The sequence below is a fragment of the Muntiacus reevesi genome, chromosome 13 (genome assembly GCF_963930625.1).
Source record: "Muntiacus reevesi chromosome 13, mMunRee1.1, whole genome shotgun sequence".
Classification (NCBI taxonomy): Eukaryota; Metazoa; Chordata; class Mammalia; order Artiodactyla; family Cervidae; genus Muntiacus; species Muntiacus reevesi.
The window spans coordinates 5400202-5416320 of NC_089261.1; the positions used below are offsets into that span (position 1 = coordinate 5400202).

Consider the following 16119-nt stretch of genomic DNA (forward strand, 5'->3'; position numbering starts at 1 on the left):
AATGCATTAGATAATTAAAAACAACAACAACTTGGTTTAACCTACGTACTTTGTTTCTTGGTGGCTTGAGGTCACCAGATGTATGTCACCAAATGGTCCCAGACTGTGTGCTTGTCTATGTTCTTGTGTCTGACTCTAGTAGTTAATCTGTCTCCTTGGTTACACCTGGGGCTGCTGAACCCTCAGGACATTAGCACTGGAAGAAGTCTTGGTGTCTACTTGCTACTGTCAGTGCCTGTGGTCTTGGCTTATCTTCTTAATTTGCTGCGTCTTAGGCTTAGGCTTACGGACTTTACTGGTGGCTCAGATGGCAAAGAATCTGCCTGCAATGCAGGAGACCCAGGTTCAATTCTGGGGTCGGGAAGATCCACTGGAGAAGGAAATGGCAACCCACTCCAGTATTCTTATCTGGAGAGTTCTATGGACAGAGGAGCCTGGCGGGTTACAGCCCATGGGGTCGCAAAGAGTCGGGCACAACTGAGCGATTAACACTAAAAACTAAGTAGGCTTAGAACAAAACTATCGAGCTTATTAGAACTGTGTGGAAAATAATAGTTTCTGAAAGAGGGACGGCCTCTGTTTTCTTCTCGGTTTCAGCTGTCCATACAGTAGCTCAGAGCTTTTGTTTGTTTGCCTACTTCCCAGTTCTTGGCAATGTTCTGAAGAGCACTGCTGCTACCATCACCTGTCCGGAAGCAACCAGCATTTTGCAACAATCACAAATGCTGGGCTTTCGACAGACGGACCCCAGGGTGAACTTGGGTCCCTCCGTCACGGCCTTTCTAAGCTCAGGTCCATCCACAGTGGGTGATAAGGGCCTCAAAGGGTTCTTGTGAAAATCAAAATTAGATAATGTAAATAAAGTAAACACCACAAAGCCTGGCAATATAGTATGTGCTGAATAAATGCTGTTTGTTATCATTACATACAAAAAGGCTTTCATCATTTCCCACAAAAACCAGAATAACCTGCTAGGTTGATAGAAGAGTAAAACAGCACTGAATTAAAAGCTAAGATCAAAGGCAGTTATCTTGGAAAACTGGATTTGATTCCAGATATTAAAATGTTAACCTCTACATCTAGATAGATCCAGTACACTGCCATGCAAGCCTTTCCCACGAAACCCAGAGCCCTTTCAGGAAGGCAGACAGGAGATGGGTTTCCTAGGTGACCGAGAAGAAGCCACAGTTCAGCCAGGCTAAGGGCCCTGAGTGCGGATACATGAGAGGCTGTTCTCCCTGGAGAGCAGAGGTCAGCTCCAGAGTGGGGAGTGCTCACTCCACGGCTTGTTCCTTGGCGTCCCTCTCCTGATAAGGCCAGTCTGGGAGCTAAATGAAAGTGACTCCCTAAGATGAGGGGCTAAATCTGCAGACACGTTAGTCCCTCGGCGCTCTGTGCACCGCAAGGCCGGCCTCTGAGGGCTGTCGCTGCCGCTGACTCTAACTGGAAAGTGTGGCTCCAAGTCTCGCCAGAGAAGACACGTCATTGTCGTCTTCAAAAGCATGACTGGTCAGCTGAGTGGATTTCCAGACCGTGTCCCACCCTGAGTTCTTCCCAGAAGCGGGGAGGGAAAGTCAATTTGTAAAAGGATATTTGTTCTCAAGTTCCTTTTTTACTTTCAAGACCACTTTAAAGTCCTGTGGCTTGGTCATGCATTTTTTTTCTCTTACCAAAGAGGCTTCCACATTTTCAACTTTTAAAAATCATCTATAAATATAAATGGACCCCTTGTTTACCACACTTGGTGCTTTAAAATGTGACAGTTAATTACCAACAACCTTTTCAGAGGTTCAGGGTTCTTGACAGAGGCAAAAGTTTTAGAGGTAGCTGAGGGAAGATGGTTCTCTCTTCAGATTAACCCAGGAACGACTGTCTTCTCACTGCCACAAGCAACTATTGGGAACCAACCACGCAGACTTGCTAAACAGTCTTTACAACTGGATATAACTGTGGTCCCACTGTGATGGTGCAGCTCACACCTCCACAGGGCCTCCATGGCCAACAGCCCTTCTCTGAGAACCACTGTCTCGGAGGACCTGCTGTAGGCTGGGGGCAGGCCTATCAGCCCCATCCTTGGCCACTGCTGACCCCCACTGGGGTCACCAGACTCCCTCTCCCAGAAAGTTGGAACTAGGATTCTAGGCAGTGAACTGCAGGTACAGGACTTGTGGGGTTCAGTCAAGCCTGGATTAAGGCAACAAGCCACATTTGGGCCACATGACTGGATAAGTGAACTGATTCTACTGGTCCACAAGGAGGAAGAAGAATGGACGCCATACTGAGAGAGAGGGAGACTGTGCGGCCCCACAGACAGATGGTAAGTGTGGGCACCTCCATCCCAGGTTCTGGGACACAGGGATTGGATTCTGTGATATTCTCCCAATGCCCTTCCAATAAATCTCTTGCGTTCAAGTTAGCTTGAGTAAGTTCTATTCCTTGCAGACAATTCCTGACAAAGAAGAAAGTCTGCCCTTTATTGTAAAAGTTCAATCTGAATAAAAATCTTCAGCTGGTAATTTGCATAGGAAGTCCTGATCCATCATTGTGTTGTCTACTGCCAAATCCGAGAGATCTGTTTAAGAAACTGGAAGAATAAAAGAATGAAACTAGAACACTTTCTAACACCATACACAAAAATAAACTCAAAATGGATTAAAGATCTAAATGTAAGACCAGAAACTATAAAACTCCTAGAGGAGAACATAGGCAAAACACTCTCTGACATAAATCACAGCAAGATCTTCTATGACCCACCTCCCAGAATATTGGAAATAAAAGCAAAAATAAACAAATGGGACCTAATGAAAATTAAAAGCTTTTGCACAACAAAGGAAACTGTAAGTAAGGTGAAAAGACAGCCCTCAGATTGGGAGAAAATAATAACAAATGAGGAAACAGACAAAGGATTAATCTCAAAAATATACAAGCAACTCCTGAAGCTCAATTCCAGAAAAATAAACGACCCAATCAAAAAATGGGCCAAAGAACTAAACAGACATTTCTCCAAAGAAGACATACAGATGGCTAACAAACACATGAAAAGATGCTCAACATCACTATCAGAGAAATGCAAATCAAAACCACAATGAGGTACCATTACACGCCAGTCAGGATGGCTGCTATCCAAAAGTCTACAAGCAATAAATGCTGGAGAGGGTGTGGAGAAAAGGGAACCCTCTTACACTGTTGGTGGGAATGCAAACTAGTACAGCCACTATGGAAAACAGTGTGGAGATTTCTTAAAAAACTGGAAATAGAACTGCCATATGACCCAGCAATACCACTTCTAGGCATACACACTGAGGAATCCAGATCTGAAAGAGACACATGCACCCCAATGTTCATTGCAGCACTGTTTATAATAGCCAGGACATGGAAGCAACCCAGATGCCCATCAGCAGATGAATGGATAAGGAAGCTGTGGTACATATACACCATGGAATATTACTCAGCCGTTAAAAAGAATTCATTTGAATCAGTTCTAATGAGATGGATGAAACTGGAGCCCATTATACAGAGTGAAGTAAGCCAGAAAGATAAAGAACATTACAGTATACTAACACATATATACGGAATTTAGATAGATGGTGGCGATAACCCTATATGCAAAACAGAAAAAGAGACACAGAAGTACAGAACAGACTTTTGAACTCTGGGGGAGAACGTGAGGGTGGGATGTTTTGAAAGAACAGCATGTATATTATCTATGGTGAAACGGACCACCAGCCCAGGTGGGATACATGAGTCAGGTGCTCGGGCCTGGTGCACTGGGAGGACCCTGAGGAGTCGGGTGGGGAGAGAGGTGGGAGGGGGGAACGGGATGGGGAATACTTGTAACTATATGGCTGATTCATGTCAATGTATGACAAAACCCACTGAAATGTTGTAAAGTGATTGGCCTCCAACTAATAAAATAATATTTAAAAAAAAAAAAAAAAAAAAGAAAAAAAAAAAAAGAAACTGGAAGAAAAGTTTCTCTCTTGCATTTTAGAAAACTCTACCCTGGCTCTGGGAACACCTTTTACATTTTCTTACAAATAAAATCTGGCTCTTCGGAAACTATGCAGCAACTGCTTGTCTTACTTTTCTATACTAAAAAATAAAGATTTTTATTAAGCACTGTAAGTTGCATTCAATAGCCTTCAGATACACCACACCACAACCCATCTACAATCAATCAAACCCAATGGCAGTTCATTCTTACACAATCCATGAGTTAGGGCGAATCTTCCTTCAACTTACAGTCGGGTTCTACTCAGGTCTTGTGGGCAGGGACTGGGAAATTACATCTCATTTCTGATCACTAATGTGTGATGAAGCGCATCGGGAGAATTTTATGTAAACAAATAAGTGATTCTGTTTTCAATGTACACTGTTTGGAAGTATTAACAAAACACCGAAACTAGTATATTTATACTGGCTTCTACTAACTCCTTGATGGCAAAGTTCCCAAGAACAGGCAGTGAGTTTCCCGCTACAGAAGGCAGGGCAGGGTGGGGGGGCCGGGTGGGTGAGGCTAATTATTTTAAATGTCATAATGTCATTCACTACCTTCTGCCTCCACACTGGTGCCTCAGGAGCTGAATTCTCTCTTTTGGAGGAGAGGGGAATAAGGAATTAAGTACACATGAAATGATGCCATTGACAGTCCTTCTATCAGATGACCAGTCATTTCAAAGACTTCCCTCAAAGCATCATCAGGTTAGGTGTGGATTATTTCATACTCTCAGCCCATGACCATGAGCACCCTCTACCCCTACAACTTCCATTAAAAACCTGCCAGCTGCCAGCTTGATCCAAGTCCTTCCATAACATGGCCCCACTCTAACTCTGCAAAAAATTTTTTTTTTTTGGCCATGCTGTACAACATTCAGGATCCCAGTTCTCTGACCAGGGATCCAAACCAAGCCCCATGCAAGTGAAAGTGTGGAGTCATAACCACTGGGCCTCAAGGGAAGTCCCTCTGCAACTTTATTTCTAAATATGAGTTCTCATTTTCAGTCACTCTGATTCTTCTACTCATGTCTCTGAGTCTCATAACGACTCACTCAAATAGGTTAGTAAATAAGGCCTTGTCTTCCCCTATGAAATTTTACCTTTGGGGAAGGCAGGAAAAGTTCCTAAGGATCCTGACCCCCATTCGACCCTGATGTATCACAGAGACAGTTCTCCTCTGGCAGGAGTTCCTTCTTTGAAAGTTAATTTTGGGGGATAGAATGTGGTAGACCTTCTCCAAAGGAGGCCCTAATCATTTCCTCCCTCCCCATACATATGTGTGACTCCCCACTTTCAACGTGGAACCAATTTCCTCTCCTCTTGAATCAGTACTGACCTTGTGACTTGCTTTGATTAATAGAATACGGTGGACTTCTGAGTTCACCCCCTAAGAGGACTGGCAGCTTCTCTTGGAAACCGGCCACCCTATAAGAGGTCTAAGTATGCCGCTGGAAAGAGAGGCTGCCCAGGTAGGGGCTGAGGCCATCCTGGACATCCCGTGGGTATCCCAGCCCCAGCAGAGGCCCAATGGATGCAGACACCTGACTGAACCCAGATGAGAGCAGGAGGAAAGGAACACAGCCGAGCTGAAACTCGGCCAACCCACAGAGTGAGGAGGTACAAGCTGTTGTTGTTTTAAGCCACCAGGGCTTTGGGGTGGCCTATAATGCAGTAACAGACAACCAAAACACCTTACTCGACAGAAGGTCAGTCCGAGTTCAGGAGCAACAGTACGGTACTGCTGTGTCTCTGGGAAGAAGAGCTCAGTCTGTTGACTCGAACTTTTATTCTGGACACCACAAACATCCCAGGCAAAGAACCACAGAGGCATCCTTTATTCATCCTGCTGTCTCATGCCGTATGTATCTCACTTGTCATCAAGTTCTGACTCCTTCCTAAATGCGTCTTGGATGAACCTTTCCTGCATGATCTCGCTGCCACCACCACAGCCCAGGCCCTCATCCCTCCGTTTAGAAATCTACGCCTACCCTCCCCTCCCCAAACATCTTTCCTCCACCCACCCTGTAACGACACTGGGCCCATCTTCCTGAATGAGGAGGGCTTTCCCTGTATGTGAGCCCCAATCTAATCAGCCCTGGCTTTCAAGGTTCCCACCCAGTTCCTCTCTGTCCACTCATTTCCTTGGGCAGCGTAACTACCACCAACATGCACAGCAGTCCCACGTCTTTCCTTCGCATCTCTGTCTGGCTGTTTGTTCCCTGACCTGCGGGGCCCTGACCCCTCCAGCCCCTCTGGCCTTTCTTGCTAATGATGCCTCCAGCGCCCCAACCCTCACTGAGCCCTCTCAACTTCAAAAACTCACAGCTCTCTACCACATAACTCAATCTTATTTATATAATTGGTGGCTGGTCTCCAATTTTCTACTGTGTTTATAGCTCAGATTCCTAATTACATCATAAGATTGAGGGTGGGACTATTCCTTATGTTCATGTGTATTTTTTACTGGTGCTGGTATGAAGACTGTCAGTAAAACTGTCCTTACTGATCTGAATGATTTTCCCTTTTTAAGCTATTAATATGCTTTAGAACATTTTGGAAATACAACGTATATAACTGTCACTGAGGAAAATGTCCACTTGGTTCAGAAAGTCTGAATTTTTAAATGAGAAATTAAATACCATCCACTGCCAAAAACAATGAGTAATCGAGATATGCCTGTCCTGAAACCATAAAGCTGCACTGTCAGAGGAATTCAGGGCCCCGGGTGTTCCCTGAGCACAGGGCCACACAGGCCCCAGGGGAACAGCCTCTGGACAAGCAGCTGAGGCACACTCCAGGGCCCTGCGGCCAGTCAGATAGCGCAGGACCAGACAGCAATAAAACGAAGGTCAGGAAGAACCTGTTTAGGAACAGGATATCAGGAACATGCCAGTGGTAGTCCACGCCATGGAGGTAGCACAGGCCACCACAGTCCCTGCCCGTACTTTTCTGCCTACCCTCTGCTAGGTCCCTGGACTCGGAGACATGTGTATTTTACTTATTTAATTTTCAAAATGACCCTGGAAGGTAGAGATGAGGAGACCAAGGCTAGGAGAGGAGAGTCATTTTGCCGTGAGCTATAAGCAAGTGATGATTCCAACCTAAGGTGGAGGAGTTTGGAGGCAGAGTTCTTTCCACTGGATTGTGTTGTCTCTTCCTGGGAGAGATATGACAATCACATCAGCAAGAATATTTGGTGAGCATCTATTTACAGCCTGCATTCAGTCCCGTCACTTGATGGCAAATAGATGGGGAAACAATGGAAACAGTGACAGACTTTATTTTGGGGGGCTCCAAAATCACTGTAGATGGTGACTGCAGCCATGAAATTATAAGATGCTCCTTGGGAGAAAAGCTATGACCAATCTAGACAGCATATTAAAAAGCAGAGACATTACTTTGCCAACAAAAGGTCTGCCTAGTCAAACCTATGGTTTTTCCAGTAATCATGTATGGATGGGAGAGTTGGACTAAAAGAAAGCTGAGCACCGAAGAACTGATGCTTTTGAACTGTGGTGTTACAGAAGACTCTTGAGAGTCCCTTAGACTGCAAAGAGATCAAATCAGTCAATTTTAAAGGAAATCGGTCCTGAATATTCATTGGAAGGACTGATACTTTGATCACCTGATGTGAAGAACTGACTCACTGGAAAAGACTCTGATGCTAGGAAAGATTGAAGGCAGGAGGAGAAGGCAACGACATAGGATGAGATGGTTGGATGGCATCACCAACTCGATGGACATGAGTTTGAGTAAGCTCCAGGGATTGGTGTTGGACAGGGAAGCCTGGTGTGCTGCAGTCCGTGGGGTCACAAAGAGTTGGACACGACTGAGCAGTTGAACTAAACTGTGACAGCCTACACTGTGCGAGGGGCTGTGGGAGACTGTTAAAATACACGGCTTGAGGGGGGAAAGCCCCCATAAACTCTATCAGCACCCTCCGTAAACAGACATACAGTCCAAGTTAAATGAGAGCGCCCACTGAGCAAATGAAGGTTTCAGAGAAACCTCGGGCTCCCACCACCTTAAGGTCTGTCCCTCACAGGGATTCCAGAACCTGTGCCGGCATTTGAGCAGTTTAGTCCAGTTGGGAAAACAAACATAAAAAACAAATCATCAAAACAGGATTCTGACTGCTAATTCTGGGAATCGAAAAGGGTTCATTTAGATAAAAAGGTTATGTAATTGTAGTTTCAAAGAGAGAAAAGGCGGAAAATGGGACTGCATAAAGTGCAGTGTTAATGTTCATTTCAGTGTCAATATTGCTTTGGCTATGGGCTAGAGTCTGAGGTTTCAGCATTTAGCTGTAAAGCGTTAGTGACGTGCAGAGATGCGTCTTTTTCAAGGTGAAGTTCAGAGGAATGGGAACACAGCGTTGGGAGCGACCCTGAGGCTGGGACAAGGCCACTGATGTGTGGGTTCATGCCAAGGGTCCACCTGTGGGGAGCCCCTTCCCAGCTGAGAACAGCTGGGCCGGGAACACCCGTGGAGACTGGCCCAACAGCGTCCAGAGCGGTTCTGCCTGCAGTGAGTGCTTCCTGGATACCATCGCAGCCTGTTTACTCCTGGGGCTTGGGATTTCCCAAACTCAGAGGAGAAAAGAGAATGCCTTGGAGCTAACAGCTTGAACTGCAGACCCTCTGTCGCCACTGAGTTAATCCTTTGGTTTCCCCAATGTCAAAAAGGCAATCCTGATAATTCAGCATACTATCAGAATTTCAAACTCAAATTCCCAAACAATCCCCAAAGAAAAATTCTCAAGAATGACCTCAACTATAGCCTGGTTCCATCCCAAGCCCCCCACTTTTAAGGAAATAAAGGAAATGGGGCTGTTCACAAGTCCTGGGAGGGAAAGGGCACTGGTTGGTCTTGCCATGAGAAGTCCTAGACTCAAATCCTATTTGGCTCAGAGGGTAATCCTCATCAAATCACTTAACCACTACAGCTTCATTTTCTCATCTGACCAAGGAGGGCAGGAGGGAGGGAACATACCACCTGCTTCGCAGAATTGTTGAAAAGGTTAATAAGGTAATGCGAATATAAGTGCTTTACACATATGAGGTACTCAATAATAACTGAAAAAAGCTAAAACATAAAAAAATCAGTGCTGACATTAAAATGCACAAAGTGCTGACAGAAGCAAAACACGTTCTGTAGTTGAGAGCCTGCCTTGACCATCACTGCCAAAGTGCCCTTGGCTTTTTACTCAGAAGTCTCAAGTTTAAAAACTCTAGAGCTCATTTCGGTAGCACATACACTAAAATTGAACTTTAAAAACTCTTATTAGGGATCACAATTAGAAGCTTTCAAACCCTGCTCTTTTGGGTTGTATTTCTGTAAGGAAAAACAAATCTGTTTGAACAAAGTCAGGGTGTCATTTAATTAAAAGGAACTTAAGCCAGTGAGGTCACCGACCAAAGGTCCCAAGTGGCAGAGGTGCTGTTGCTGGCGTCCTCCTAGGGCAAGTCTGGGAGAATGATGCCACCAGGAGAGAACTTCTCCCGGATTAGGAGGGAGCAACAACGCCCTGAATCCCTGACACAGAGGCTGAGGAAGCAATGGAGAAGGGCTTCCTTCTGACTCTGGCACTCCCCCAGGCCTCATCACTATCTTTCTGGGTCAGGTTTTGTACCCAGACCATGATCTGGCCCCGTTTAATTTTTTTCAGACCTTATTTCCTGACCTTTTTTCTTAAAACCAAAGTCTTAGCAACACTGATGTGCATGAGAATTCCCGTGTGTGTGTGTGCGCATGCATGCAAACTTTTCCTTCCGCCCAACCCTAACCTAGCTGCTTAAAGTGTGGTCCTGCAGTGCCAGGATCCTAGGGGCCTGAAACACAGAATCCCAGGTCTGTCCCGGAGCTACTGAATGAGAACCTGCATGTTAATAAGCTCCCTGGTGACGGCAGGTACTGTAAAGTAGAAGGGCCTACTTCTTCCAGAAGCCCTCTGGCAAAGCAGCCCTGCCACTCGCCTGTGCAGAGCAGACCGCCCCTCTTCAGCGCTCCCGTCCTTCTGTTCATCTCACGTATGCAGAGCATCTCGCATATGCTCATCTGTTTACATGCTGCCTTCAGTTCTAAACTAGGGGTTCCCCACGGGCTGCAGACCATGCCGCCCCTGTGTCCCCTACTGTGTACAAGGCCTGGTATATGGTTAGAGCTTAAATAATGTTGTCACAGCTAATCACTTCTAAGGTCCTTGTGATGTTAAACTTTAATAACTAATTTTAAATAACTTAAATAACTAACAGTATTAAACTTATTAGAAGTTTAATAACTAACCCAAATGCCTGTGAACTATGTTTAAAAAGTACAGTTTAGGTGAGTCATGTTACACACTTGAATCTGGATACTTTGAATGTGTTTACACATTCAGTTTAAAATTTTTTAAATATTACAAACTTTTTCAGTATTACAAAAACTATATTTTGCAATTGAAACTTTCAAGCATACACAAAAGTAGGAAAGAATATGAGCCCTTACCCAGCATCGACAAACAGCCACTTTAGAAAAAACATTCTTATTTCATCTGTTTCCCCCACCTCCTGTCCCACCCACTCACTTTTTAGAAGAATATATCTTCTTAAAACAAATCTTAAAACAAAAACTTAAAAACAAATCTCAGATATAATGTAACTTCAGTGTGTATCTGTAATATAAAAGGGCTCTCCCTATAAGCATGTCATTACTGTACCTATTAAAGTTAACAATGATTCCTTAATATAATCTAACATTGTCAGGATTCAAATTTCCCTAATTCGAAGGGGAATTTTAATAGTTGAGTGTGTAGAAATCAGGTGAAAATTTTATTGCAAACCAAAAATAGCTCTTGGAGCCGACATGATAAATTTCTCATGCCTGTGGCCTCAGGCTCTAATCAGGGATGTGAAGAAAATCATATTTGTCTTTAAATAACATTTGTAGGGTCTGCTTTCCCTCAACTAGACTACTTAGTTTCAAAAACTGTACAAAACTTTTATAAAGAATTTTAGGTAAAAGAGAACAAAGCAAAAGCCATGCAGGGTATTATAGTGCCTGTCCCTCAAAAGTAATGAAATAAACAGGAATAGGACTGGTTAGGCTGACTATTTAACAAGAGACAGACACGCAAAGGCTGGACATTAAGCCAAATGATTTCCTGTTCAGTAGTCAACAGGACTTAAGAGATTCAGGAGGCAGGACAAATAGCGATGGTAAACTTGATGTTGGGATTTCCTTTTAAAAATCTGTATTTCTACTCTCTGCGATAAGAATGGGGTTTCTGAGAAACATATTGGCAGAAGCAGTTTGAAGAGCAAATCCAATTTCCTGGGGGTTGTTCTCCTTTTAACAGTAAGTTCTGATCCCTGCTCCATAGGTCAAGAGCGTAGTTCAGATCTCTCTTTGCTCCCTTTTAAATCAGACTTGGTCTCTGCCTGCCTACTCGTTTTAGCTCTTTGCGTAACAGAGATTCCGGTCTCCACACAATGGCCCACCATTCAACCACACTCGGCTTTGTCCCTAAACATTCATTCCCCCTGGCTCCTGCTGGGTCTGTTATATTCAGATATGAACTTTCCAGGAATCTGATCATGTCACAGGCCTTTTCCTGTATGACAAGTTCAATGCTGATCATGAATAGCGGGCTTCACACAGAGGGTTGGTATTATTCATGAAAATTATGACTCCACATCCAGAAATAGGGCAAAACTGGCCTAAAATAGGCAGGCTGGATCTCAGTTGAGTCCATCAGGCAATTACCAAGGTCTCCTGCTGCAAACAGCTTAGGAGGTTTTCTCAACTCTGTTAATCTGACACATTAAAAGCACAATGTCCTCGCAGACTCAGGTCTGAAGCCCGGCTCGGTGGGGACCCTGGCGCCCACAGGGTGAACAGAAGGGTTTTCCAATGGACCAAAGCCACATACTGCTCCCTCCTCCCACCACCCTGAACCAAGGGCTCCCAGTTCTGATTCCCAGCCTCTGTGTGTCTTCCCACCTTGACCATTTCAAGGCCAGCTTTAGAAGCTCTGAGAGGGTTACAAAAGTGCCTTTAAGAAAAATGATATTTAGTCTTTCTTTTTTGGAACAGTGAGACACATCTGACAAATATTACAAATTAGAGGGGACCTAGGTGGTTTGTACTGTTTTGCTGGAATTCTCTACTCTGGAACTCAGTCTCAGTGACCACGTGAGTCTGCTCCCATTGGCCCAAATTATATTTTATAAATGAGAGTTGAGGATTATCTTTCCAAATAAAAGCACTCGGACTGAAACCCCTTCTTTGCCGTTTCTGAGAATGACATAGGCTGGTACTAAAAGACCATCATTGTGTAGAACAAATGGACCGAGGAAAATCTGCTTTCCTCTCCCCCTGCCCCTTCCTTCTTCACATAACTAGAGCCAAAAGAGATGTTTTTCATTTTAAAAATTTGATTAAGCATCCTGGGCAAAAGCCCATTCTTCTGGTCTTTACAGTTTTCTCAATTTGGGGGAGCTGAATCAAGGTATACCAGGCTGGAAGGACAGGGACGTGAGGGCCTAACTGCTGGGCAGTAGTGAGACGTGCGGAAGTTTAGCTCACGAAAAGTGAGCACTGGTCCCCCCGAGGCAGCAGAATTCAGAGTGCTGAGGTGGGCATGGGGAGAGGGCCTTGGGTCCCACTTGGACCTCCATATCCCTTCCTGACCTGAGGAGTGGGAGAGAAGGCAGGGCAAAGGGTAGATTTAAATCACGAGGGAAAAAAATCCGAGTAGGATTATTATGAAAGAGCAGTCCTTTCCTTCAGCTCTAAGAACTGAGAAACTCTATTCCTCTGGCATATTTAACACAATATTACAAACACCGATTCGTGAACGCCTTGCGGTCACCATGTTTAGTTTTGATCTCCGTATGCTAAACCTTCCCACCACATGTTCAACCTTACTTTCAGCATCTTTCTAAGATCCCCTGACACATCACGTATGCTCTGAGGGTCCAGACACCTTTCTGTCCTTACATATAACAAACACTGAACAGGGAAAGAAGGAACGAACAGATTAGAAGACAGATCTTGTACTAAAAGGCTGAAGAAAATGGGTTTGCCAGTAGTAGAGAGTGACAAATTATGAGCTATCATAACATAACAATAGAACATCTTTATGCTAATGTGAGGAAAGGAGCTATCACATTGGTTTTGAAGGTATCTAATTAGACATTTACTGAACACCAGCTTTCGGGGGACAGAGCACATCAAATCTAAACAGTAAGTAGAGTCACAACTTAGTTTTACTGTTGATAAAAGACTCTTTGTTCATTCTTAAAAAAAAAATTGGCCACACCCCATGGGATCTTCGTTTTCCAATTAGGGATTGAACTCAGGCCCCAGCAGTGAGAGTGCTGAGAGTCCTAACCACTGGACTGCCAGGGAATTCCCTCATTTTTGAAAATTAATTCCCCAAAGTGCAAGTGTTTCTTTTTCTGGACTGCTACCAAGCTGGTGCCATCACCACCCATGAAAGAATCAGTGTGAGGAAAGCCAGTAGAAGGTGAAGTTCTAGGCTTATCCATGGAGGGAAGGGGGTCCTGAGAGAACCTGAGGGTCTCCTTCCCAAAAAGCCTCCATGAGAGAAGCAAACATCTTCAGCCCAGGGGGCTTCTCCTCCCACCTGCCTGCACTGCCCCCCGCCCCCGCCGGGGCACTGGCCTCCACTCCGAAAACCCAGAGCTCGGGGACCAGGGGGTGTCACGGCCTTACTCTGGCAGGTGGGGATCTCGCAGTACTTCCAGTAGACGCCGTCCTCGTGCTCCGCCACGTAGCACCAGGGGCTCACGTCACCGTCTGGGTTTCTGGGGAGGGAAAAGGACACACCCCGTAACACTCCCTTTGTTTTAAGTCAACTGGCTCATTGCTTTTCAGTTTTACCAACCCCTACCCCCCACCAAAACCAAACCAAACAGACAAAAAAATCTTCAGCTTCTGTGTTGTTTCTAATAATTCATGTGCATCTTAATGCCACTTCTCATGGAGAAGAAAAAAGTGGTGATACTACAAGAACAATGCAATGCACTGCCACAGAAACTTCGGAGCTTGAGGGTAGGGGTGGGGAGTAAGCAAAGGTGAAGGGTGTTTACAGGAATTCACTGCAGTGTGACCGGGACAACTGACCACTGAATAGATGATGCCAAACAGCCCTGGCACCAACCCCTACCCCCCACCAAAACCAAACCAAACAGACAAAAAAATCTTCAGCTTCTGTGTTGTTTCTAATAATTCATGTGCATCTTAATGCCACTTCTCATGGAGAAGAAAAAAGTGGTGATACTACAAGAACAATGCAATGCACTGCCACAGAAACTTCGGAGCTTGAGGGTAGGGGTGGGGAGTAAGCAAAGGTGAAGGGTGTTTACAGGAATTCACTGCAGTGTGACCGGGACAACTGACCACTGAATAGATGATGCCAAACAGCCCTGGCACCTTAACTGTGAACACGGGGATCCCATGACTGGGAGAGCCAGGTGCGCACAGAACTGTGGATAAGCACACAAACAGAGCAGTCAGGATGGAGACTTGGTGGTTCAGAGTCAAAGGTCCTGAAGATACGCAAAACCCCTTTGACTGCACAATTTCTCTTTCAATGCTGTATTCTAGGGAAATCTTTACTTACAAAGATGTTCTCCACAGCATTTTCACAATGCAAAAAAGTTAGAAACAACAATTAAAATTTGGTTAAATAAATATGTCCATATAAGGGAAAGCTAGACAGCTGGTAAGAATGTGGTATAGAGAAACATTTATTAATATGGAAAGATATTCACAACGCCTTGTTAGGTTTTTTTTTTTAAAGGCAGTTCTAAAACACGATGTATGACAACAATCCCATTTTTGAAAAGACATATTTAGGGACGGATACACACCAGATCCTTGAAAGTATTTATCTCTAGATGATGGGACTATAGGTATTAATAATTCTAATATTTTTCTTTTCTGATTCTCTTTATTTTCTCATGTCTTCTAGAGTGAACACTGTGATTTTTAAACAATAAAATAAAATTCACATGCTCCAGACTCCACTGACAAGTTTTCAACAGGATCAGGCCAGTCAACTCTTGTGTGACAGAAACGGGTCCTATTTTCACATCAAAATACTAACTTCTCAGAAACTTCTAAAGAAAACTACACCAAAGAGTCTCAGTCAGACATAGAGTCCTGTTATCCAGGTACCAACTTCTGACATGGCAGTAATAATCGCAAAAGACTTATTTCACATTTCCAAACAAGTGGCTTGGAATAAATGCCTTTAAGGTCTTTTCAACTCTGAGATGTCACAACAATAATGGGCAGTGCAGCTGAAACACAGCAAAAGATGGCAGGAGTTACTGGACACACAGAAAAGCCTTGCCTCTCTCCGTTGCTTTTCAAGCTCCCTTTATTTGGACTCAGAAGGCTGGAAACCTGACACTCGGGTTAGGCCGGAAATGGGCATAAAGACCCTGCGGCCTAAGCTTTTGGAGCAGCCCCTATCAGGCCTGGGAGGGATCAGCCTATTGTGTGGCCCAGAAGATAAGCCACCCTGAAGCACAAAGGGTCCTTTTATTTTTTGTGCCCAAAGGCAGGTGCCAGCACCAACCCTGCTGTCCCGGCCTCTCTATCCTCCCACCCGCAACCGAGATGCGCAGAGCCCAGAGAAGCCCATTCCCATCACTCGCCATCTCTCAGACGTCGAGACTGGGATGGCATTGGAAACCTCACGTAAGACAAACATGGTGTCAGGTGTCAGCTGAGAAATCAAAGTTGGAGAACTTGTACAAAGCCCTTCTTTAGACAGTATTTCACTGTCATTTTCCTCCCTCTATTCAGGGTTTGGCTTTGATGTAGGATTTGATAAAGGCTTTCGAAAACAACTGTTTGTTATCAAAGTCAAAACCATTCTGAAAAGCATCAGAATAGGTTAAGAAAGAACAAGTAAATTCATCTTTGACTCCGCTTCCGTGCTGAGACAGGGGCTCTCTGATGTGATGATAATCGACAATTTCAGTGTCCCTTTTTTGAAGGATAAACTGTTAGGTCAGGTCTGGTACATTTCACCAAATCAAAGGAGAGGCCTGCAGCCAGCTAAGGCTCAGGAGGAAGGTGGTGTTCTTGGCGCTAGTGTTTTCTTAA

At 44.5% G+C, this 16119-nt stretch overlaps 1 protein-coding gene across 1 annotated transcript in view; it reads right to left on the minus strand.

The window, feature by feature from the left end:
* KREMEN1 (kringle containing transmembrane protein 1) overlaps window positions 1-16119 on the minus strand; it is a 55985-nt gene that overhangs the window by 19956 nt on the left and 19910 nt on the right. Inside the window, exon 3 of the mRNA XM_065904445.1 lies at window positions 13714-13805. Coding sequence (XP_065760517.1) covers window positions 13714-13805 — 92 coding nt within the window. The remainder of the gene's footprint in view (window positions 1-13713; window positions 13806-16119) is intronic.